The 23,941-nt window shown below is 43.8% G+C and overlaps 1 protein-coding gene across 1 annotated transcript; it reads right to left on the bottom strand.

Moving 5' to 3' along the window:
* Positions 1 to 16,117: 16,117 nt before the first annotated feature.
* On the bottom strand, positions 16,118 to 19,721 carry znf703 (zinc finger protein 703). Its single transcript, XM_023397522.2, has 2 exons — positions 19,057 to 19,721; positions 16,118 to 18,437 (listed from the first exon to the last, which is right to left on the bottom strand). The coding sequence occupies exons 1-2, from the start codon at positions 19,321 to 19,323 to the stop codon at positions 16,929 to 16,931; spliced, it is 1,776 nt and encodes a 591-aa protein (XP_023253290.1). The 5' UTR covers positions 19,324 to 19,721; the 3' UTR covers positions 16,118 to 16,928.
* Between the last annotated feature and the right edge of the window lie 4,220 nt (positions 19,722 to 23,941).

Below are 23,941 nucleotides of genomic sequence, written 5' to 3'. Positions count from 1 at the left end.
TGTATTATAATTTTATTGCGCATTCAAAGCTATTTCACCCACTTCCATAACGTGAACAGCAGATGGCACCAGAGACCAGTTTACACATGCTGCTGAATTTCCCTGAGAGGCTGAAAGGACTTCACTACTTCAGCCTGCTATGATTTCAGCATTTTAAAATTTAACAGTCTTTCACTGTTATTTTGCAGCAGGTATTTATTTTAATCATTCAGTCGTTTGCAGCGGATATTTTTAGCTGTTGCACAAGGAAGAAACAGAAAGTTTTACATTCATTACAGAAAATTAGTCACAATCTACCAATTAAAAAGTGCAATCACTGCAAAACTCAAAAAGTCGATTCATATCATCCTCAATCAGCAACAAGCCTCCGGCTGATACACAACTAAGGGTCTTGACACTAAAATGGCTGTGTGCTTTATTTTTAGACACTGGCCTCTTGAGAAATTTACAAAGGACCACAGCTAACCCCTAGGTGCTGCAGTGGCAGCTCTGTGCCGTGCATTTTAAACAGGGATGGGCGGGGTGGTGGAGGGGAAAGGGAACAACAGAGCAAGGGAAAAGAAGTTTGTCAGAGTTCATTAAGTATCAAGGGAACATCGCTGGAACTGGCAGCGTAAGCCGCGCCGGGGCCCTAGTGCCATTAATCACGACTGACAAGAGACCAGGGGCCGAGGGAGGGGGTGGAGGGGAGGGAGGGCAGCTCTGCCAGAGACTCTGGTAGTGATTATAGAGCGGGGTCCAGGCAGACCGGGCCAGGGGTGCTGAAGGTAAAACACACCACAGCCAAGGCTATAAAGTTCAGGTACCTTCACACAGATCACACTCACACAATCACAGACGGAGAGGACAGACATGTAACTCCAGGCTTTGAAGACATGACGGGGTAATTGTAGTAAGAGTAGTATATTTTTGTATTAAGAAGAGAAGTACAGTGCCGTGCAGACATTAGATCTCTCCCTTTGTGTATTTCATCCTCTCTCCCTCATTTATATGAGCTGAGCCTCTGGCTTAATAACATGCAGGAGGAGGAGAGTGGAAGTGCGGCAGTAACAGAGTGTCGCCCATATATCTCTGTCTGCCTGCCTTATTTTCTCTCTGCAGCCTCAGAAATCTTGTGGTAGCTCGCCACACTGCTGCCACCCTGGAAGAAGAAATAAATGGGAGCGAGAAAGAGAGGGGAGAAAAGAAAGAGGAGAGCTCGTGACTTGTGAAGATGGAGGCCTCTGTTAAGTGCTGTGCTTGAAAGCCCGTCCGGCCTCATTAGCTGTCAGTTGTAACAATACTGAGCTGGCAGCAAAGACTGCTCCCAGTCTCGGTGCCATAAATCACAGTCTGACAGGGCCCTGACAGGGCTGGGAACCAACACACATGCAAGACTTGCTTGCTTTCTGTCTCTCTGCTGTTCCCTTTTCTTTCTCGTCTCTGCCTCTTTTTTCCACTGCTCATTCTTTTTCCTTCATTATCTTCCACTCTCTCTCTCTCTCTCTCTCTCTATTTCTTTCTCTTTCTTCGTCAGCACCACTCCCTTTCTTTCTCTTTCCCTCTCTTTTATCTGTCTTTCACACACACTTACAGCACATTGCAGCATATCAGCAGACAGCTCAGGACACATGTGCTCACATGAACACACTTGCGGCACTTCTTTTTTTTGCGTCCCATACATAAGTGTTTTTGACAGGACGAGTTTGGAAAAGTCTGTGATTTTTTGATGGATGAGATGTGTTCACTGGCTCTGTGTGTGCATGTGTGCTCTTTTCTCATAGTGTAATGTATCATATGATATATGTCTAGTCGGTCTAGGAGGTCTCATCATAGCTGTGTGATATCACTTGGTTGTAATTTAGGAATTTAATTGTACGCTATTGTTTAATTATCAGTGGGTAAGAGCCTGATGAAATACTTATTATTGTTAAAGCTGGGCTGATTTTACAATCAGTTCAAATTTAAAATTGACAGAAATTACTCTTGTTCTTTTGTTTAAAAAAATATTTCACATTTTAGGAAATAAGATTATTGGCTCTCTTGCCAAGAGTAAGATGAGGAAATCAGTACCACTCTCATATTGGCAAATATGTAGCAAGTCAGCAGGCAATTAGCTTAGCTTAGCTTAGCATAAAGACTAGAAGCTTGACCCTAGCCCCTCCCCCCACAAATATCAACACAAAACAATTGTTAACCATAACTTTCCATTTTTAAACTTTGGTTTTTGTACAGACTAGAAAAAAAAAATGATATAACGTTCATTAGAGCTTCAGAGCTTTAGACAGAGCCAGGCTAACTGTTTCCTACCAGCAGTTACAGAGCAACATTATCATTTGGAGTTGTGTTTCTGGTGAATGTAAGTCCAATATTCTCTCTCTTTAGGTCTATTTTTGGTGTCTACAAACTCTTTTGTTGATAATTGCTTTGCTATGTTCACCAGCTACCTGTATCAGTCTGTTGTTTGTTGCTGGGCAGGCAATGTACAGGTACAGGTACAGTGGGTTTTTAGACCTGTATCTCAGAAAACAGCTGCCTGCTGTGGTCAGGAATTACGTTATCGGTGAACCACCACAGTAAAGTCCCAGGTTGTTAAACTAAACTATGAGATGAACCTCAGAGTAGTACTGATGTTCTCAGCAAAACAAGTGTAAGATAGCAAATGGGAAATATTAATGAGCGACATGTTCTCTCTAACATTGACCTACTAAAGCTCCATAAAAGCCCATCTTCAGCTCCCATGGTGTTGTTGCTGTTGTCTGACAGATGAGACAGGACCTAAGACCTGAGGAACATTTTCATTATTTGTGCTAACCGGCTCGCCCCGGCCTGTCACGTCAGTTTCCAATAGCGACTCATTGTAGCCTCCAATCTGCCCTGTAGATGTAGCGCTGGTCAGAGGGCGTATTATAACCTCTTGTCTTGTAAATGCAATGATGTAATCTTGTCAAGCGACAATCACCACCACCTGCTCCCGGCAAGAAAGCACGTTCGGCGGCAGAGAAAACTTACAAATAACCCCTTTAAGACGCTGGTCTAGCTTCACTTTCACTTAACACCTGAGCACTTACATTAACAAGGTTAAAAGAGCAGCCAGTCACTCAGGAAAAACCTGCATAAAGCTGACCTCCACTTGAGGTGAGAGGAGGACATAGTTTACTGATGTCACATTATGGAGCTACTGGCATGTCTCCCTGTGCAGCTTTAAATGTATGAGTGTATTTGCATGTGGAGGAAGTTATGGTCTGTTTGTCTCCATGAAGCCAAGCAGGAGCTGCTACAGCCGTCTGCCGGCGTCCATTACGGTGACGCATGATGATGTGTGTGACACGACTGGAGGGGAAGGAAGTAGAAGAAAGCAGGGCCGTGGGTCATTAATCATTAGACGCTGACACATGGACACACATGCCCATATATTTCACCACACACAGATGTAGCTGTGCGGCTTGGAGAGGGATACTGGTGCAGAGTTTGCAGCTGGAATGAACTAAACATGCATACAGATGGTAAGTGAATCTGAGCGCATATATGTATATATATATATGTATGTATACACAGAGAATGACCTTACAGCTGGGCTACATGCCTCACATTTTGTTTGACTCCCCCTCCAAGCTCCCACACTCTTACATTTCAGAGCTTCATATTTGTACGCAAACCCAACAGGTGTCAGCTGATGTAACAGACTCAGGGTCAGCTCAGGTTGGATTTTGCGCTTAATTGCTCTACACAGGCTTTACTGCAGAAATGTCGGTGACAGTTATTAGGACTTTAATTAGTGTAAGCAATTTTTGGTTTCACTTGGTTTTGAGCTGGCTAAGTGCTATGTAAAGCTTGGCTCAAAATTTTAGCTAACATTTATTGAAAGCAGGACTGGGTAAATAGTGACTCTAGTGACTCTGACAGCCCTCTCTACAGCTACACTAATACACCACAAGCAGCCTTCTAAAACAAAAATGAGGAGCTTTGTATCGGAAATGATCACCGTCCATATTAACACACCTGAAAACACACATCACATGACCATTCACAAACACCTGGCATTTGTGTGCCTCTTTAAACAAGGAGCAGTTTGTCTACTTTGCGGTTGGTTAGTTGCAGAAAATACTATGAACATTGAACACTAAAGGCAGTTGTAGCATTATAAAATGCAGAGTTTACCTCCGCAACAGCTGCTATCAAAGACAACAAGACCAGTAAAGCGTGTAATTCGCTATCCATGTTACATTCACCTCTGTCGTGGCTGATAAGGCCCAGTCAGGAGGCAAAGGGAGATTGCAACGCAACCCCTGGAGTTTTCAAACCAAAATGGAGCCAGCTGCGGATCTGAAAGTCTCCATATTAAGGGCCTGAAAGTTCTGAAGCAGCGTGGACGCCAGACATAGCAAAGTGATGCATTGTAAAACATATAAAGAAATGTATTACTGTGGATGTAGCCACCGATTGGTAGGTCTTCAAAATGTCTTAAAAACTATATATATGTATATATATATACTGTATAGATGCCCCAAAAAGAGCTGGAGGGTAAATGATCTTGTGAGTCCTTCCCAAAAGCATGGATAAACCAATATGTTTAATTTTGGGCACTTGAAGGCAGCAGAAAGAGGAAACATTGACATGGCATCACCTTTTAAGCTAAAACAGTGAGTGTGTTAACAAATAGCTGGCTATTTACACATCCAGCAGACACAGACCAACATTAGCATTAATTTGGAGTCGTGTTTTTGGCCACCTGACAAATGTAAGTTCAATACTCACTCTTCTGTTTTTGTCTCCAGCAACTCCTGAGGCTATTTGTCTGCTGTTTGGTTCTGGGCAGGTAGGGGGTTTTTAGAACAGCTGCCTACTTCAGCCTAAATTAGACTAATGAGAGCAGTGAAACTGAACCAAAACTGTTCAGTTGTGGTCCAGAAAACAAAAACAATGAGTTTAAAAAGACTTTAAAACTCCTCAGAACAGAGGGGAACTATACAGACTATAATTCTCTGTAGGTTTTCACAACAAGCAACCCCTTTATATTACACATAATATATTTTGATTTATTGTTATTAAAGAAGTACTGATTATGGCAGCCTTAAAGTGAGGAATACATCCAGTCTGTTTTATCCAACATGGTGGTTCTATCCGGAGCCTAACATGAATGTCATGACACCAATAAGTCACAATTTACCTTTAAAAGTTTGGACGTCCACTCTCATCTTCCTCTCCTCTTTTCTTTTTTTCTCACTATCATCTGTTACCATTAATATTTGAAGGTTTAGGACGTCCTGCTCTTCACAGTGCTGCGGAGTCCCAGAGGAGGTCCAAGCACACAGTTACACAACTGGCCTTTCTCTGTGGTGCTACATTAATCTTCCCCCGGTTGCAGAAATCTCCCTTTAACATCTTCCTCATGGGTGTCTGCTTTTGCTTTGGTGAAATTTATCAGAGGACATGTGTCCGTGTGACTATGTGCATGTATGCCTGTGTGTGTATGGATATGTGGGTGGACAGGCTAATTGGTCCTGTGAATGTGCTCAGGTCTGCTCAGGCCAAACGAGACTGCAGTGTACATACAGTGTGGTGCTACGCTGAGCTGTGGGGGTGTGGGAAAGCGATCATAGCGGACTTCAGAGGGAGCTGAGGAAGAATGAGGAAATTGCAGACAGATAGGCCTAATGGTTGTGCTGAGGGAAGAGGTTGTAGGGCCAACAGCTGCTAGCCATCCATCTGGACCAGCCTGGAGAAGTTGGAGTGGACCGCCCCGCAGTGACGTATTCACCTTCAGGGGACGACTGCACTGGGACTTTCCGTCAGAGCAGGGTCAGTAAGTATTTGCAATAAATTCATGGAGTTTGTTTTAAAATCCCTGGAAGGCTCAGTTTATTCAGATACAATAAAATTAAACTTCAGTTATGACTGGAAAATCTGGATTTCTGCAGTAGCAACTAGTGAGAGGATACAGACTGCAACTATCATCTTTATCTAAGTATCATGTTTGATGTAATGTTTTTTCACAATTTCTTTATAATGCATGCCACACAATTTCTGCACAAATGATTATTATTTAGTAAAAAGTAATAACAGCTCCTCTCAGCATCCAGGATCCACAGTGCTTTTTTTTTTAAGTGATGCATTCTCTGTTGCTCATTGTTACTCATTTAATTTTCAGACATTCTCTGTCAGACAAACAAGTGCAGGTGGCTGTTGGTGCTTTGTTTCTTTGTCTGTAGTTCTCTTTGTCAGATAATTGTTGTACAAAACACATTTTGCTGTTAAAAACAAATCAGTCATAGATTTTTATATGTAATATGAGCGTGAAAACACATACTATATGTCAAAATGTTTTGGTTTAGTACTTTGAGCCTTTTACAGAAAGTAGCTTCGTCTAAATTGAGTAGAAACTGTCCAGGAATACTATGTATTTACCCCGAAACACAGAGTATATGTTATATTTTATATTATGTACCTCCTGTCTGATTTAGTAACAACAGAAACGACTAGGCACAACAGAAATAAGGTCCTCAAAGCTGTACATGGAGAAAGTTATTTGCAATTTTAAGGAATTCTTTGACATTTTTGTAAATACACTTATTTGCTCTCCTTCTGAGAGTTAGATGAGAAAATCTAATTTCTATATACTAAATATGATGCTTTAGAGGTGCTGATAGGTTGGTTTTACTGAGGATTGAGCCAGGGAGTAACCCCACTGTTTCCAGTCTTCGCTTTAAGCTAAGCTAATCGTCTTCTGGCAGTAGCTCCATATTTACAGCACAAACATGAGAGATCCTTATTATAATTCAGCAAAGAAAGAAAATAAGCTAATTTCTGAAAATGTTGAGCTATTCATTTGAATTGCAGATAACTTACCAACCTTGAAAGAAACAGGTTTTGCCATTGCTACTTAGCTAACGTTAGCATTAAGAGCTGTTTACTTAACAAAGAAACGCTGTGAGTTCAGCATCAGCTCCAATCTGCCCTGAAGAAGTAGCGCTTATAACCAAAGATAGCTGAACCTGTTCCCGGAAAACCAAATTTGGTGGCAGGGAAAACGTACCAATAACCCCTTTAATGACAACTACAACATTAAGTCTAATTTTAACAAAAGCTCCTTCATTTGCGCAAACCTGTTAGCTGCCTTTTTTCATGTGAATCTTTATGCTTAGCTAAGCTTGGTTGCTGGCTCTAGCTTCATATTTGCCTCAAAGATATAATATGAGAGTGGTATCAATCTTTTCATCTACCTTTTGACAAGAAAGCGAACTCACGTATTTACTAAAAGTGTACTAAACTATTACTTAAGAATATTGTATTAAAAACATGTCATGACGCTGTGCTGTTTATTAACTTCTAACTGCGTAATGCCTTGCCCTACAAAGCAGCATTGTTAGGTGATGTTATCTACAACACAGGCCAGATAAACATCAGTTACAGTTGAGCAATGAGAGAAATATTGTTCATTTTGTTCCAATCTCATCTGTGAGGAGGGATATTGGCAAGTGACAGATGAAAACCTAAGTACGTCTGGACAGCTGTTTGATCCATTCTGGATGTCACATCGATCCTGTTGTTGGTGTTCAATCATGGAGCCGTGAAATCAAAAAGGGCTCAGCTAACCTCTGGTTTGTGTAGCTGGTTTGTCGGCGCAGAGGGTGAAGGCTGATGAGGAGAATTTACTCACTGCTCTCCCCTGTGCTCTGATCCCTCCTCAACCCTCATGTGGACCGACACACTGCTTTCACATGCATGCATACGTGTGCGCAAAAACCCACAGTTTAACATGAACACACACAACCTAACTTTACACACACACGCACACACACACACACACACACACACCCTCTAACCTCACTATGGTCTCACACAGCAGGCCTGCCATAAATCAATGGGCAGGATCGTGTCTGCCAGTTAGACTAAACAAGAGCATTTGTGAGGATTTGCTCTCGCCCATTAATCATCTTGACAGCTTGAAAAACACATTTCCCCTTTAATGACTGTATTTGGATAATCAGCTCTGTTTCCCTTCCCGCCCTCTCCCTGGCTCTCCGTGGCTCTCCCTCCTCTCCCCTACCCCTTTTTTTTCCTTTTTTTTGCCCCAAGCACCATCATAGGCATGCGGGTAACTCACTAGTAGGGGAGGAGAGGTAGAGGTGAGGGAGGGGTTTCTCAACATCTAAAACGGTTCCCCGAAAAAAGTAAAAATAATCATGCTGCCTGTGGAAAAAAACTTTTTTTTTCACCCTCACTCCAGAAACCGCAAGGCCTCCGCTAATATAAACTTGTATATGTGAGCACACACTCACACTGACACGGTCCTGCTAAATCAAACACAGAGGACTCATGGATGGTGGCGACCCACTAATATGAACCATAAATGCCTTAATGTGTAAAGGTTGTCAGGAACCTGAAACATAAACTGAGCTTGTGATGTGAGAATAATAGTGGATTTGACTATTTGCAATCAGCAGACCCCACTTTATATGCAAAGACGTTACAAAACCTGTACCTTACTGATAGGTTTTAACAACTGAGAGCTGAAATCCAATTTAAGGTCGAGTGAAATGCTTGTTGAAGGAGGCAGTCAAAATCATAACGTGCTTTTAACATGGTGGGTAAAATGACTCCTGTCTAATTTCCTATCTGTCTCTTTCCATCTGCAGGACAGAACAGCTTTTATGTTCACTGTGAAGGAATCAGGCCACTGTGTCGCTCCGGACCAACTGTCCAACGACTCTGGAGCTGTCAGTGCAGCACCTCAGGGAGACAAGGGAAGTAGAGCTGAAAGAGAGAGGGAGAGAGGTATAGAAAATCTCCTCAGTTGAAACAGCCTCTTCTTTAATTTACAGAAGAGAAAATGGGAAGGATTAGAAAACAATTGATGTATTTGTCCTCTATTTAAACCTGCAGTCACAGATTTTTTTTGGGAGGCCGCGGAAACAAGACGTGAACTTGTTAGCAAACATTTGCCAGTCGTTGACACTTCCCACAGATAAGAAGCAGCATTAGCATCTATTTGGAGTTGTGTGTCTGGTCACCTGGCAAATGAAAGCTCAGTTCTGTTTCTGGTCTCCAACCAGTCCTGAGGGAAGTATCTGCCTCTTTAGCTGCTAAATGCTGCACTATGTTCACCAGCTAGTTGCTAACTTTGCTTGTCAGCCAGTTGGCGCAGGACATATCGGTGCTGCCTGCTGCAATGAAAACAATGTTATGTGAGTGGTAAGACTGAACCAAAACAGTAAAGTTGTGGGCTGTTAAACCAAAACAATGAGCTGAAACATGCTAAAAAAAAAAAAAGCTAAGTGGAGGGGAAGGGAACTGAACTGCAGAGGCAGCTGATAATCCTCTGCAGGCTCATCACTGTGAACGTTAACCTGATTACAGCCGTGTTAGAATAAGATATTGTCAAGTTAGTGCATGTGTATTAATATGGTTAATTATTTATGAGTAATCACAGTCTATTCACTGTTGAACTGATCAATATTAAACTGGTTATGAATTGGAAATGGTTAAAGTGACACTGCACTGATTTTACACACCTAGGTTATTATATAGGCACTACTCTCCCTGTGGAGTACGACTCAGCCTGTTAAAGCAGTTGCATAAAGTTTTCTGTGGAGGAGCTCAGTCAAGTCTGAGAAAATAACTGATGATGTCATCAGGGTGATCTCTACTTAGGCTTGTATGGGCATTTGTCTAACAAGTCTAACATGAAGGTGTTATCGTTATGGGGGGGGGTGTAGGACCCAGCGTTTTGTTGCGCTTGATCCATACTAGGGACTAAAGTCGAGATGATTTTGGACGATCATTTTTAATCTGTCTCTTGTCAGTTTCTCCAACTTCATGCAACTACAGCACTAAATCACAGAATTTACACTAATGCGCCTTTCTGAAGAGATTTCAAACTCATTTGCAAGGACATACACTCTCATCATGGAAGACATGATGACATGCAATAGCAGGAAAAACACATGTAATCATTAAAGGAAGCCGTTAATGATTAATAACATTAATGTTCCAGATGTCAGCCAGTTTCATGGTCCTGGTATTTATTTTACTGGTTGCATCTGTGCTTTTCCTGACAGGTCAAAATGTCTATGAGCTACATTTTCACTGGATTTATTGTTTATTACTTCTGTGGGTTTTATTTGAGAATTTTAATGATAATAATGATCTGAGTGCTGTTTTTGTTTTTGTTTTTCAAACTGGAAATGAAAGATAACAAGCTGATCATTGGTACAAAACATTGTTTTGTTTTCTTAAAATGACAAATCATTGTTCAGCCCAAGTGAAAATAACCACTGTTGTAAACTTTCATCCAATACACCCATTTATTCTGCTTTAATGCTCCATTACACTGAGAACACACCACACATGCAGAACTGAGTCAATGTGTAATGTATACAGATGTTTAATGTATATATCAAGTGTGTGTATGGGCCACTCTCTTACAATGCAATGACAATAACGTATCTGTTTGAACACTTATGTCTGAACACACACACACACACACACACACACACACACACACACACACACACTGAACACTGTTTGCTCCTGGCAGCTGAAGTCACACTCAACTGTCTGTTAGCTGCCAAACATCTTGTGTGTGTTAAGAGACTGAGGAGAGATAATGTGAATTTTTTTTGAATGCTTGGCTGAAGGACTTAAATTTACATTACATCACGTTCACATTTACAGCAGTTTAAGGGTAATTTATTCCAGTTCATCTAATCAGCATGTTCACCCTTGTTTCTGCATGCACATTCCTAATTAGGGCCTTTGTTGCATTTCATCCTCCCTGTCAATCATCATTCCTATTTCTCTTCATTGTTTATTATCATGTATATGCCTATACATTTATTCTAAGAGAGGGGCAATCTGCCATTAATGTGGCTGCAATAATCTTGCAAGAAAAGTTAAGCAGCTAATATAAATTGGGTTTGAACTGTGTATCCTGGCCTGTAGTGCAGCGGATGAGATGAGCGCAATCATCATAATGGCAGCCTCTGAGTCTGGAGGAACATCCAGAGGAGACATAAAACAGACGTGAGGCCTATGATACTTAAAGTGAGTACATTATGACCACAGGCTGTCCAAAAGTGGAGGAAAAACAAGTTGTCAATCAGAGCATGAATCACGTTCGTCAGCACCGTCGCTTGTTCCTCGCCAAGGCACGTTCATTTCAGAGCGCTCGTGACATCTTCGCCACGATCTCCCAGCACAGCAACAAATGGAATCCAGCTGGACACGTGGTCCAAGTGCTATTAGCAGCGCACCGTACTGTAATTGAAATGTTCATTTCTCCACTGGTGGTTAGGGAGGGTATGTCTATTAACGGTGCTCACTCACACCACTGGAACTTTGGAGAGACCGCAGCAGCTCTGGGCAGCTTTCCATGTGGAGGCCAAGTGAGGTTTGCCAAGGTCAGGGCTGGCTGAAAATTAAATTAAAAGCACTATTTCTCTCTGTGAACTCAGCTGAGCTGACAGCCCCTCTGTTACTGATCTATAAATTAATCAACCCAAAACAGGAATTATATACGACCAGATTTTAGGTACATTTTTAGTTGCATTACAGTGTGCATATTTTCCAACCGACAACTCAAACAAGTGTTCTGAATATTTCGATGCGCATGTCAGACTGAAATGTGGAAGGTAGGTTTATGGACTACGTCTTCGTTGACTGTGAAGGTCAAACCTAAATCAACGATAAACCACCTATTCGGCGGACGTAGTGTTTCCGCTTTGTTTCGCCAGCTGTGCCTGGCCTTGCCGTTGTGTCACAAAGTGCCACTCCTGTCACCTAGCAACCTTGACAACTTTTTGTTTTTTTAAGAGTTGTACCATTAGCTGTTGAATTGAGCCTAAACCCAGCACTTACATATTAAAGTGTAATCTTCAGGCTCTCTCAGTGTTTGCCGCCATGTTAATTTCATTACTGGTGCGCAATGAATCTTGGGATAGGTTCAGCCATAAGGATCCATCCGTTGCAGACTTCTTTGCCCAGGAAAAGAAGGCCGCATTTTCTACCCGCATTTGAAGAAGCCTTCCAAATGCAACAGCCAATCAGTTTTCAAATGCAGTGTCCGTAGGATGCGGCCCCTGAATTGGGACACAGATTTGACACGGGAGACCTCTGTTCATTTCCTGCTTTTGTGCCTAAACTTAACCAAACCATTACCTTTCCATAAGCTTAATTATTATTGTTACCATGACGATAAAGGTCTGGTATGCCACCACCAGTACAATGCACTTGTTTATTATTGTAACCATGATGATGGAAGTCCGGTACTATTTCCAGAGGCGCTCTTATGGGTCGTATCACAGGGTAAGGACAAATGACCTGTATGGTTGTTCAGGTTGGAGCACTTGCTGGTCAGTGCTGCTGCTCACCACAGGTATTTAAGATCTGTGCCACAGCTCAGCTTCAACCACAGAGAAGAAATCAGTCAGTGTTTTGTCGTTGGTTTGAACAAGCACTAAAATAACCACAGTAATTAGTTTTGAAGAACATGCTAACTATGATGAATAAATGAAAATAATTGTTAGCATCTAACTGCTATTTATGCTATTGTCTAGGTAAAAAAAAAATCCAGAAACCAACTAAATAATAAACCATTATGATGCAGAGTTACCCATTTAGAAATCCACTCTAGTGTCTTTGTTTTTTTTTAATAAGGTGTTAACATAATCTTTACAAGAAAAGCACAACCTGTTATCTATATGAACCTGGACATATATAAATATCTGTATCCCCCTGAATCTTTGCTTTATTCAGACACTGATCCACTAATGATTTCATCCTTCTGGCCCAGGGTATTGTTATCCACAGTCAGCAGGAAGCAACCGTTTGTTGTGACATTTGCAAGTGTCAAAAAAACATATAGAACAAGTTTGACAGGGACCTTAACAAGGGAGTAAGGTTTTCATGACCAAGCAAACATTAATGTACTTGGAATTGTGGGAGGAAGTTGCTCCAACCAGCACGCAACCTGCTCAACAACCTGGAAGACTTTAATGTAGCTGTTATTGTTTTCACAGCGAGCGTTACAGCGTGCCTGACTGCAGACGTGAATGAGAGGGGAGTTGAAACAGGCATGTAAAAGAGTTAGTCACAGGGTTTATGTGGAGAAATAAAGCAGAGATTGTATGACAGGCCCTGATGAGGGATGTGTTCACGCCATCTGGGTTGCTTTAACACTGCGGTCACTGTTGGATGCCGAAGGCTCTGTATTGTGTCCTGATGTTAAACACAGAGGTGGTAGTCATGGAGTTGAGGTTAATGTTTTGTTCTAGAGACAGAGAGAGAGAGAGAGACTGATGATCTCTCTCCCTCTCTCTCTCTCTTTCTCTCTCCCCCCCTGTCCTAGCTGTCAGCAGCGATGGTGAGCCGGGGTAGAGCTGGCGTCTAATTGAAGAGCAGCTCCACACCCTGTCGTCATTAATCACCAGGCCTGTCAGCCGCTGCTCAGGACCTCACAGTGGCACTTTGCACCGTCTCTGCACTGACGCACAGAGGGGAAAATATTAGTCCCCTCCATCTCCATCTCCACCTCCACTGATACTACTACTCTGATTTCTGCTATCGTTCTATTACTGCTGCGAGCATTACTGCGACAGACTTCCTCAAGACCGCCGCTATCTGTGTTTATGCAGTTACTGCTTCCTTAAAACTTTATGGCAAATAGTTTGATCGCTTTCTTTTGTACATTTTGTTTTTTTGCACGAGTTAAACTAAATGAGATATAACGTGTAAATTTGTAATTTCAAGTGGTGCTGCTAGGTGGATTTTGTTAAGGCAGGTTAGCTGTTTAGCCTTTATGCTATGCTAAGCTAACAGGCTGTAGCTTCATATTTAACAGAAAGATATGAGAGGAGGTATCTATCATCTCATCTAACTTTTGACAAGAAATTATAATATATATTATATATATTTGCCAAAATGTCAAACTATTCCTTTAAATCAATAATGTGGCAAATTAAGTTTTTGTACTTTGCTCCCTTAAGGAAGGAAAAAATAAATAGTTTAATAGTTTAAAGGAAAATGCCGCTTTCTGCTTTTTTTCTAGATATTATTTATTTCAATAAAACCCTTGAAAAAGGCAAAACAACACTGGAAAACAATACTGAAATATCTTTCTAATTATTTATAAATTATATAATATAATAATAATATACTATAATGATAAGTTACTTGGGGATACTTGGTATTTTTGCAGTGGAGCATCACTATCCAAACTAGAGTCAAAATGTGGCTTAAAATGTGAAGAAATGCTAAAGTTAAATCCTTCTTCATAAACTGATGATAACTTTAGTGTTTTTTATTCTGATTTTGAATTTTTTTTTTTTTAGTGTGACTAAAGTTAAATGTTAAAACTGGAAGCTTTTGCACCCCATTCTACAATAACATCAGCATTTTTTAGGCAAAATAACATTTGTGTCCCCACAGACCTGCAGATTTCAGCCTCATGTGTCACCCACCATGGACAAAGGATTGGGCCTGAATACACATGCTTACACACACACACACACGCACACACACACACACACACACAGCCTCACGCAGGCGACATAAATGGAGTGTGTGGGTGTTGACTCAGCTGCGAGAGTGTGTGTGTGTGTGGGGGTGGGGGGGGTGAGAAGATAGATGGAGGAGATTGATGAGCCCGGGGATGGGGAGAATAGTGAGGCATTTGATGAACGAGTGTAAACTGGCAGCAGTGGAATTAATTCCACCTCCCCGACAAGATTGAAAGTTCTCCCCTCTGCGTGACCTCTAGATTCAAGCCAACGTACCCAAATCTCTACCTACAGTTTGTCAAACAGCATCCCAACATCCACATTTCTGCATATCAAAAGCAAGATAACACTGAAGCTGTGCCGTTCTAGTGAGAGAGACGTACCTGACCTGCTACAGATTTCACTTGTACTTCACCAACACAACTTTAGGGGGCAACACAATCCAGTGTATCCCTTGTGGCACAACTCTGCAAGTTGCAAAGAAATATATTGCAAGAAATACATATGTGCAATGCAGCGTTAAAACCGGAATATCCTTGACCCAATTTGTCTCGACTACTTTTTAAACTCCATCATCAAAAAAGCAGCAACAAGAAAGTAATTCTGTCCTCGCTCAGAGAAGTGCGCGCATAGCTCCAGTTTCTAAAGAAGAAAAATAAGTGCTGTGTCCCAAAGAGCTACCCAGAGCGGTGATCAGGGCACCGTGACCTTGCTGGTGTGGCAGGGGCTGGATGTGGTTTGGGAGGGTCATCCATTTTGTTAATGGTCCTGTCAAGTGACACCTGTGCTCGCCTTTCCCCTGTCTGGAGTGCTAATGAACCGCAAGAGTAGAGGAGTCTGGGAGTCGGGGTCAATAGCCGCCTCAGAGACTACAGCCTCTTTGCTCTGTGCCACCTACACCCTGTCAGCCAAATAGAGTGGAGACACAGACACATTATCAGGGCCGAAACACTCTAATGGCACTGGTGCTGCTTTAAGATAGACCGACTCCTTCCTTTCGAATTAGTATCTAACAGTCGAGAACGCTGACTTCAGTAAACCACAGGGCAGCAGAGAGAAAATGGCTCTTCACATCAGGACGGAGGCCTCCATGTTTGTGGTTCCTGTAAGAGAGCCCACTCTCCTCAGGGGAGGTGTCAGGACTTTGATGAATATTTCTCTATTAACCGCCTCCCATTGTCAGCTCTGGCCTTTGTGTTGCAGCCCAATCCATCAGACCGTGAGGAGATCCTGGGTCGACATCTCCCTCAGGTCATTATTGAAGTCCCAGTGACCCAGCGGCCACTCCACACAGCCATCCACTCTGCTGAGGAGGCTGTTTTCAGGTCTCACAAACAAGGATCAGCAATTAAAAGCTACACTCGCAACAACAAAAGCAATGAGGGTGATGGAGAGAGGAGGAGGAATGAAAGTCCTCAGAGACCAGCTAACAGGGCTAATGTGACCCAGCCTGCCCTCCTAGGGACAGCCCTGTCAACTGATATGAGCCATGAAATATTACACATAGCCACATATAGCGTGGCTGTAACAGCCATAATGATAGATAGGCCTAGATAAGTGCAGTGCAGCGGTCTGGCAGGATTTACTCCATCGTTTGTGACACAGGATGTTTCTATATATAGTAACGAGGAAAAAACAAGTCAAAATCATGTATCATTTATTTAACAAAATAAGACCTTTTCCTGTTGGTTGGATAGCACAGCCATCATCAGTTGTTTTTATTTATGTCATCTTATCTTATCGTTGTACCATTTGTATCAGTGACCCCAACCTGCTGACCCCAAGTAAGCTTGAAAAAATATTACATCTTTCCATATTTACAAATAAAAATAATTATTGTTCAAGATAATTCTCATGGACATGCAATTCTCCAGAATCTAAACGCACAGTGGAATATGAAAGAAAAAAAAACAAAAGCAGAGAGGAAAAGAGATAAAAAGAGGTCCCCAGTCCATCTTCATCGTGGTGCAAGATTTTTATTTTTAGAGTGTATGATAGGCATAATGGTACTATACTTAAATCATTCTTTTTCAGTTAGAATACTTAAGAACAATTTATTTGGACAGCAAAATTTTCCCCCCAGAGTTGAATACCAAGCGCTTGAGTAAAAAATAAATACAGACTTTCAGTTCCAGGAGACAGATATGAAGAAAAACAACAAAACAAAACAAAATCAAAACTGTTGAAATAATCCCACAATTTTCATCATTTCAAGCTCTGCTTCCCGCCATCTTTAATCACTAAAGTCTGTTCTGTGATGGAGGCAATCCATCACAGGCTGTTTTGCCTTTGGAGCGCCAGTCACAATACTGAGGCTAACAGGTGCTAGTCCTGGCAGGCGTGATGCCCTGCACTGATGATGACCCCAATCTCAAGAATCCATCTTCAGGGCTGCTCTGGAGTGTCCAAGCTGGTGCCTGCGATCTGTGGGCGTCAACACTATTTCAGATATCACTGGTATCCAAGGGCTGAGGCTGAGCCCAGTCTCTGACTGTAAAGGGCATAGGGGGAGTAATAGGCTGAGGAGGAGGGGAGGGATGGCATGGGAAGTCCTGGGGCTCCGGACAGGTGGGATTTGCTGTAGGGGTGATACCGGGCCAGGCCCAAACCAGGGGAGCCTCGGAGGGAGAAGGAGCTGGGCAGAGTACCTGGGCTGCTGTGTGGGGGCAGGTGGAGGTGGCAGGAGGCTGTCGATGAAACCGATGAAGGGTAGGCTGACAACAGCTTACTGTCCACCATCCCAGGCAGGGCTGTGTGGGTGCGCAAGTGGGCTAGAAGCTCCTCTGATGTGGCAAAACGCTTGTCACAGGGACCTCCGACAGATACCCAGTTACAGGCGTGGGGCAGCGGTTCATTGGGGAGCATGAAGCCGTAGGTGTAGAGGGGGTGGGAGAGGGAGGGGGTGGTGCTGGAGGACAAGGAGCTGGAGTGCAAGGAGTGGAGATGATGTGAAGGGTAAACCAGGGGGAAACCAGACTTGAGGGCTGAGGGGTCATGGACACAGGTGGAGCAGTTACTGCCACCCAGGTGGGGGGCATTGGGGTAAGTCAGACAGTACGGGTCCCGACATAAGCCCTGCATCAGAGACGGAGGTGAGGCCCCAGTGAGTGGGCTGGAGCTGGGGTGCTTCCCCGGAAGTCCTATCCCCAAACTAGACTTGGTAGGATCCAAACCATGAACAAACTGGGAGGGGTAGCCAGCATAGGCCCCCACAATAGAGCCGTGGTAGCCCATGGTAGCAGGAGGCAAGGGGAAGACAGAATGTCCTGGCTTGAAAGGGGAGACAGGGGCAATGTGCCCGGAGCCCAGACCAGGCTGTGAAGGGGCCTGCGGGTCAGCCTTGCTCTCCGGCCGCGGGCTACTGGCAGAGCTGGCATTGCTGGAGTTGGCGCTGGCCCGTACGTGACTGGAGTTGGCTAACTGAGCCCCATCCATCCCTGATTTAGCTCCATCGGAGTCCTTTTTGCCAGCACTGTTGTTGTTAGCGTCCGAGCTGGCCTGCTCTGAGCTCCCAGGTTTGTTGTCCATGTGCGGGGCCTGGGAGTGTGGCGGGGGCTGTATGGAGGGGGAATGGCTTTGTCTGTGGGGCTGGCTCTGAGTGTGCAGTGGAGGAGAGCTGGACCTGGGTGACTGGGAATGGGGAGGAAAGGACGGACACGAAGCACTGCCACCACCGGAGCTCCCATTTGGCACCCTGAAAGCAGCTTTATCTGAAGGCCCCTTTGTCACTAGAACGTCTTTACGACAGTCGCCTGATGACTTGGAGTAAGGCTTGAAGCTGGATTTGTCCTCCAGGGACTGGTGCTGCTCTCCAGGCTTGGATGACCGGCTGGAGGACTCCTTGTCTCCCAGGCTGCCGGAGGAGAGAGAGGCCAACTTGGAAGAAGAGGGGGGGTCTGGTTTGCCAATTTGAGAGCAGGTCTGGGCCAGCAGAGCCAAAGGACTCTTCTTGGCATCCAGCTGAGGAGGAAAAACGAGAGCAAGAAGGTGAACAAACTGTTTGTTTTTTAAAGTTCATTCAATTTTAGCTTCATATTGACACTATTGCAGATATCACTATAATACTCAATAATGAAAGTGATTTTCTGACAGTATTTTTTCCTGTTCAAACAATGTCCAAATCTATAGTAGGAACATCAGTGAAGTCCACATCAGACCTGCTTTGTGTATTTATATCTGACATGAATAAAGGACGTGAGAAGATGCAAAGCTGAAGCCAAGTTTAAGGAAGAAAGAAAGAAAGAAAGAAAGACGGAAGAAATAAAAAAACCCACATAAAATTTTATGAAGGGAACATTTAATTATGTCACATCTATAAAATCCTATTATATAAGTAGAATTAAAAACAGTACAATAACCACAGTAATTTTTCATATCTAAAGTCTGGTATCTTGCAAAGTTGCCAATAAATCGCTGTGCGTAAAATGGCGCATATCCTGACATTTTGGTCAGAATAACTCCCATAGCAACCGACGCCATGTGTTTAATATTATCTGATTAACAGAGGAAGGTAAAATGTTACATCACACGATACGGACTGGACTTGGAGAAAATGTCATTTTTGTTTTTTTCCACTTACTTCAATACTGACTGGCGCGGATGTTAGAGGCTGGAGATACTCCGGGTGCAGCAAGTGGCCGCTGTGCGCCGTCAACATCTTTACGATCCGGATGGGAAGCCTTTTGGCCTGACGCGAGGGATCCGAGGGAGAAGAAGACGACGTGGGTGTGGAAACGGACGGTCTCTCCGCTCCTGTCCGGTATGGGAAGCCGCTGGCGTCGGCGGCGCTGCGCTCCGGGGACTGGCTGCGTAAAAGCGGTTCAGGTCCACCGGGGGGATCTCTCATCTGGATCGGGGGTAGAGGAGGGACGACGGCATGTAACGAGTGGACGCGGGTCTGAAATTCATTCACCAGCACGTTTCATGATGATAGATTCAATCGAAGAGAGTGCGGTAATCCAAAAGGGGCATGTGCGCAGTGCGCGTCCTCCGTGTCCGACCCAAACTGTCTCTAAAGACGAACAAATCGCCGAAATGTCATCCTTTATCGGGCCCTTCAATATCACCCTCTAATTATTCCTAAATATTCCTTCATCCAGTGTTGAAAAAGAGCAAAAAAACAAAGCACCAGAAGTAGTCACTGCTCATCGAAATACGGGGCAAGTGAAGGAATATCCCCGCAGAGGATGGTGTGTGTGTGAGTCAGTCCTCTGGTGTGCGTATCTCTCCCTCTGCAGCAGCCTCACAGTACCTCACTTCTTCCACATAGGCTACTAGCGACGTGAGGGGAGGGATTTCAAAGCGATGAGCCGCCGTCCAATCACAAGTGCCCGCATTCATAAGCAGGGGCGGGACAATGGGAGGAGGCGCGGCTTGTCTCCTGGCCTCACCCCTCATACTCATACCCAGGTTATAATGTATGTGAGGAAATCTGTGTCAGTGACCCCCATAAGTCACACACAAACTACACGTAAAAGATTTCAATTTTGTAACACAGGTTTGACAGCGGTTTAAACAGGGACATCATTTTATTCACTGAGAGATAAAACACAATATTCCTGGTGAGGATCAACCTGGGAGCTAAATGAGTGTACAGTTTTCTAAGAAATGTTTCTTGTAAACAGCTGCATTTAATTCTAAATAATAACCTGCTGTCTTTGGACATTTCTGGTATGTTAATGGCTTTATTGTATTATATCAGCAGCAAACTGCCACTGCTACTGGACTTAATTCAATTTTTCCAGCATAAAGCAAATTCACATGATTCAGTTTTTATGTATTTGTGCTGTAACAGTAAATGACATCTTTAGTTTTTGCATTTAAAGTCACACACTCCAAAAACAACATCAACATTATGTTTTATCTTTACATTTGCATCCATACGACTTTAAAAGTTTTCTCTCAGAGTGTACAGTACTTCCTCCTTGGTTGCCACATTCATAACTTTATTTCATTCTCCAAAACAACAACAGGCTGTGTTTCATGGGGATTTCCGCCTCTCCATGTAATCTGATCGCTTGCCTTGAACTGCCTGATCCATAATTCAACACTTTTCTAAGAAGCCTGTTTAAATTGGTGTCACAGATCATTGATCAGGAGCTTAAGAAAACCAGAACAAGGCTTTTTTTTTTCCTTCTGAGGTTTAATAGGTAAACTTGTTTGACATTTCACAACACAGGCGGCTCTTATCAGACTGTACCGCCATCAGCCTGTTCCTTGATTGTAATGGCTGCCAGCGTTTATCTGCAGCTGAGAGGAAAGGCGGCGTGATGAGGATGAAGTCACTTCAGCCTCACTCAACAGAGTCACTGTTTGACCTGTCATCATTAGGCTTAGCCGTCACTCATCACCCACGCACTGCCACTCACGCTCCAGTGACCTGCAGAGATCCAAGAATATGTGAACGCAAATGTGCACGCCGCTGTGCTAAGTGCAGCACAATCTTCTTTTGAATCCTTGTCTGTTTGTTTAAAACTGTCTGTCGCCACCTCGGGCCGAGACACATAAACAGGTGACGCATAACAACTGCTTTCTCGCCGTGAGATTTAAAGGTAGCGCTGAGAGCTTAAAGGGAATCTCAAACATTTTTTTTTTTTTTTTTACAGCGCAGACTGCCAGTTAAGATTTGAGGTTTCCGATTGTGCTCTTGTTTATCACACAGTCATCCACTTGTTAAAAGGGTGAGTGGGTAAGTCGCTGCAGTGTGGGTGGGGTTGCATAAGGAAGGGGGGCGTTTAAAAGGAGACCAAAGAGGAGGGCACTGGGAAAAGCCAGACAAAGGCAGCGAGAGAATGAAACAAGGGAGGGCTCAAACAACAGGGAGCAGCTCCTTTCATGTGTCCCCTTGATGTAGGCTGGTAACAGCTGTTTTGGCGTGTCGATGACTGATGGCTGTTTCCTGTTGTGGATATTTTAAGGGGACAGCTTTCCCGTTAAAGAGGCTTCTCAGCATGTCCAGGTCCCGCTGGCCCTCGGGGCATTTCCATGCCTTTCCATGGCTGTATCAAAGCAGTGGGTTTGGCTGGAACAGCAGCCAAACAAAACCCCCAGGATGGGGCTGATAGGGGCTGAGGAGGAGTGAGGAGGAGCAGACCCCACATGCCCCTGTGATCCTGTGATTTATAGAGCCGCTGAGGCCTGTAATAGACGCCATAGCTCTGTGGCGGGGCCTAATTCATCCCCGTGTTGAAAAGCTGCTGTTTGCCTGACTCCAGAGTAAATATATAACGCTGACATTAGGCAGCTGACTTTTTCAAACCTGGCTCAAGCAAATCCTCATCTGCTCGTTTGTCTTTTGCTCCATGTTTGGAAGTGCTGAGGCATTTTGCGGTGCACACTGGGATTAGTGTTGTGTAGATGCTCCGTGTGATTGTTTAATGAGGGGCTGACATTCATGTGAGCTCATAAGAGTCTCGTTTTTTTTTCTTCTTTTCTTTTTCTTTTCAAGTTATTATACTTTTACAGGCCTTCACTGGTGTCAGCCAGTCTTTGACAAGGTCTGGCTGTGTGCAGTACTGTACAAAGAGAAGGAGAGAGAAATGATAAAAGCGCCAGAGAGGCAGAGGAGGGAAAACGAGTGTAAATAACTCCTATTTAATTATCTGTGACTGACTTATGGGGTGTGTGGAATGGCAATAGAGGCCTGAGGCTGGGGCTCTGCTCTACCCCTAGTGTGTTCTCCAGCAGTAATAAAACCAAGGGAAAAAAGTGGATTAAGACAGTTTCATGGGGTGTAGCAGACATGGCATTTAGACCAAACACTTAAAAAGAGCCTCGCAGGCAACATTCCAGCCAGGACATAATGTTGAAACAAGGATTTCCTTGAGCTGAAAGGTCCACAAACAATATCTACACAGTGTACTTAATGTATTCACACTTCCTCGTTTATCTTTCTGTGGTTGCTTCTCCCTCTGTCTTTGACATACACATACTAATCCTTTCACAGCTGAATGTGCGCGCACTAACACATGAAAATGTAGCCTGTGCACACAAACACAAACAGCCAGGCCATCCTGTGCATGATACTATCTACTCTCTTAGAAAGTGTGTGTTCTTGTAGTTCTCATGCAGTATCATCTATCTGACTGCCTACATACTATATCTGTGTGTGTGTGTGTGTGTGTGTGCGTGTGTGTGTGTGTGCGTGCGTGTGTGTGTGTGTTTGTCAGAGTCAGAGCTGCGGCTGACAACCTTATCTCTCCAGTTTAGGAGGGAGATTGTCTCTCTTGTCAGCTCATCGCGTCTCGCAAGCTAGCGCTCTTATCCACTCTGCCTACCTGTCGTCTATCTGTCTGCATTATAATCACACCGGGATAATAGGCTTCCCTCTGTGTTCGCAGATTGGCACTTTTATTTCCGAATCCTACAGCATGTAGGGTTCCGCCTTGTCGTACTCGCTACACCTGAAACGCATTCACAGACAGGCACGTAGGATGCACACCGCCCACACCCGTGCAACCCGAAGTCCTCTCCTCACAGGGAAACAAAAGCTGCCATTGTCCTCCACACGGAGAAGTTATCGAGAGCACGGGGAGAGGAGGAGGAGAGGAGGGAAGAACTGGCCCGCACTGCCAGACAGCGTCTGACTCAAATCAGATCATCCTGCATTGTTGTGTGAAATTTCAGATGACATCAAAAGATGTTTTATTTTCCACTGGTCTGAAAACGGAGGGGGGTCATTTTGATAGAAGCACAATCAAGGTATTCACGAGCTGGACCCATGACAGGTCTGGTTGAAGGAACAACAACAAGCCGTGCAAAGAAAATCTCCCCGGCACATTCCTCACGCTTGTTAAAGTCAGTTCTGCTTCCTCCACTCACGGTCAGAGTCAGTGCGTCTGTGTCTTCATCATCCAACCTTTGTCAGGGGGCGGCGGCTGAGAACATAGATTCTGTCTTTCTCTGTCTGAAACCAATGCTGTTTTCCAATTAAATCAAAACCACAACACATTTTCTCATCAGGACAATTCTTCTCAGACTTAGCCCCATTAGCCTATCCAAGAGAAAGACTCCTGCGTTCATGATCTGATAAACAACAGAAGTAGTTGGAGGCTGCGGTAGCCGCAAAGTTCCTGCCAAGCATAACATAACTGGGGATGATGATGAGGGGCGGGGCGGGCGGGGCTCAGCAGTACATGTCAATCACCGCAACCCGCAGTGAGGCCGAGTCATGTCAGCTGCCATGCCTTTGATGTGACAAGGGATGGCATCGCTCAATTAAAAGCCTATCAATGTGTAAGTAAATCAGCGCCTTTCATGCTTGACACATCAAACAAACGGTTATTGAGGCTACCCGCCCAAGCCATTAATCTCTCTGCATACGCTTGACAACCCTGGGTCACCGCAGGAGCAGAAAAACCTGCAACAGTGAGAGTATTAAATACAGCCAATCTGACAAAGTCCATTTATAAAACCATTTTGAGACCCGATGGAAAACAACACACCAACTGCATTTTTTTTATTTT

Source organism: Seriola lalandi, unplaced genomic scaffold, assembly GCF_002814215.2.
Source record: "Seriola lalandi dorsalis isolate HSWRI2012SDOR001 ecotype SW California unplaced genomic scaffold, Sedor1 jcf7180002054883, whole genome shotgun sequence".
Taxonomy (NCBI): Eukaryota; Metazoa; Chordata; class Actinopteri; order Carangiformes; family Carangidae; genus Seriola; species Seriola lalandi.
Note: the sequence above shows the minus strand (reverse complement) of the source record. Positions and strands in the feature narration are given on the sequence as shown.

Coding starts and splice junctions, on each gene's coding strand:
- znf703 (XM_023397522.2), bottom strand. CDS start 19,323: ATGAGAGATCCCCCCGGTGGACCTGAACCGCTTTTACGCAGCCAGTCC. Junction 18,438..19,056: donor CCGCGCCAGTCAGTATTGAA/GTAAGTGGAAAA, acceptor TTTCCTCCTCAG/CTGGATGCCAAGAAGAGTCC.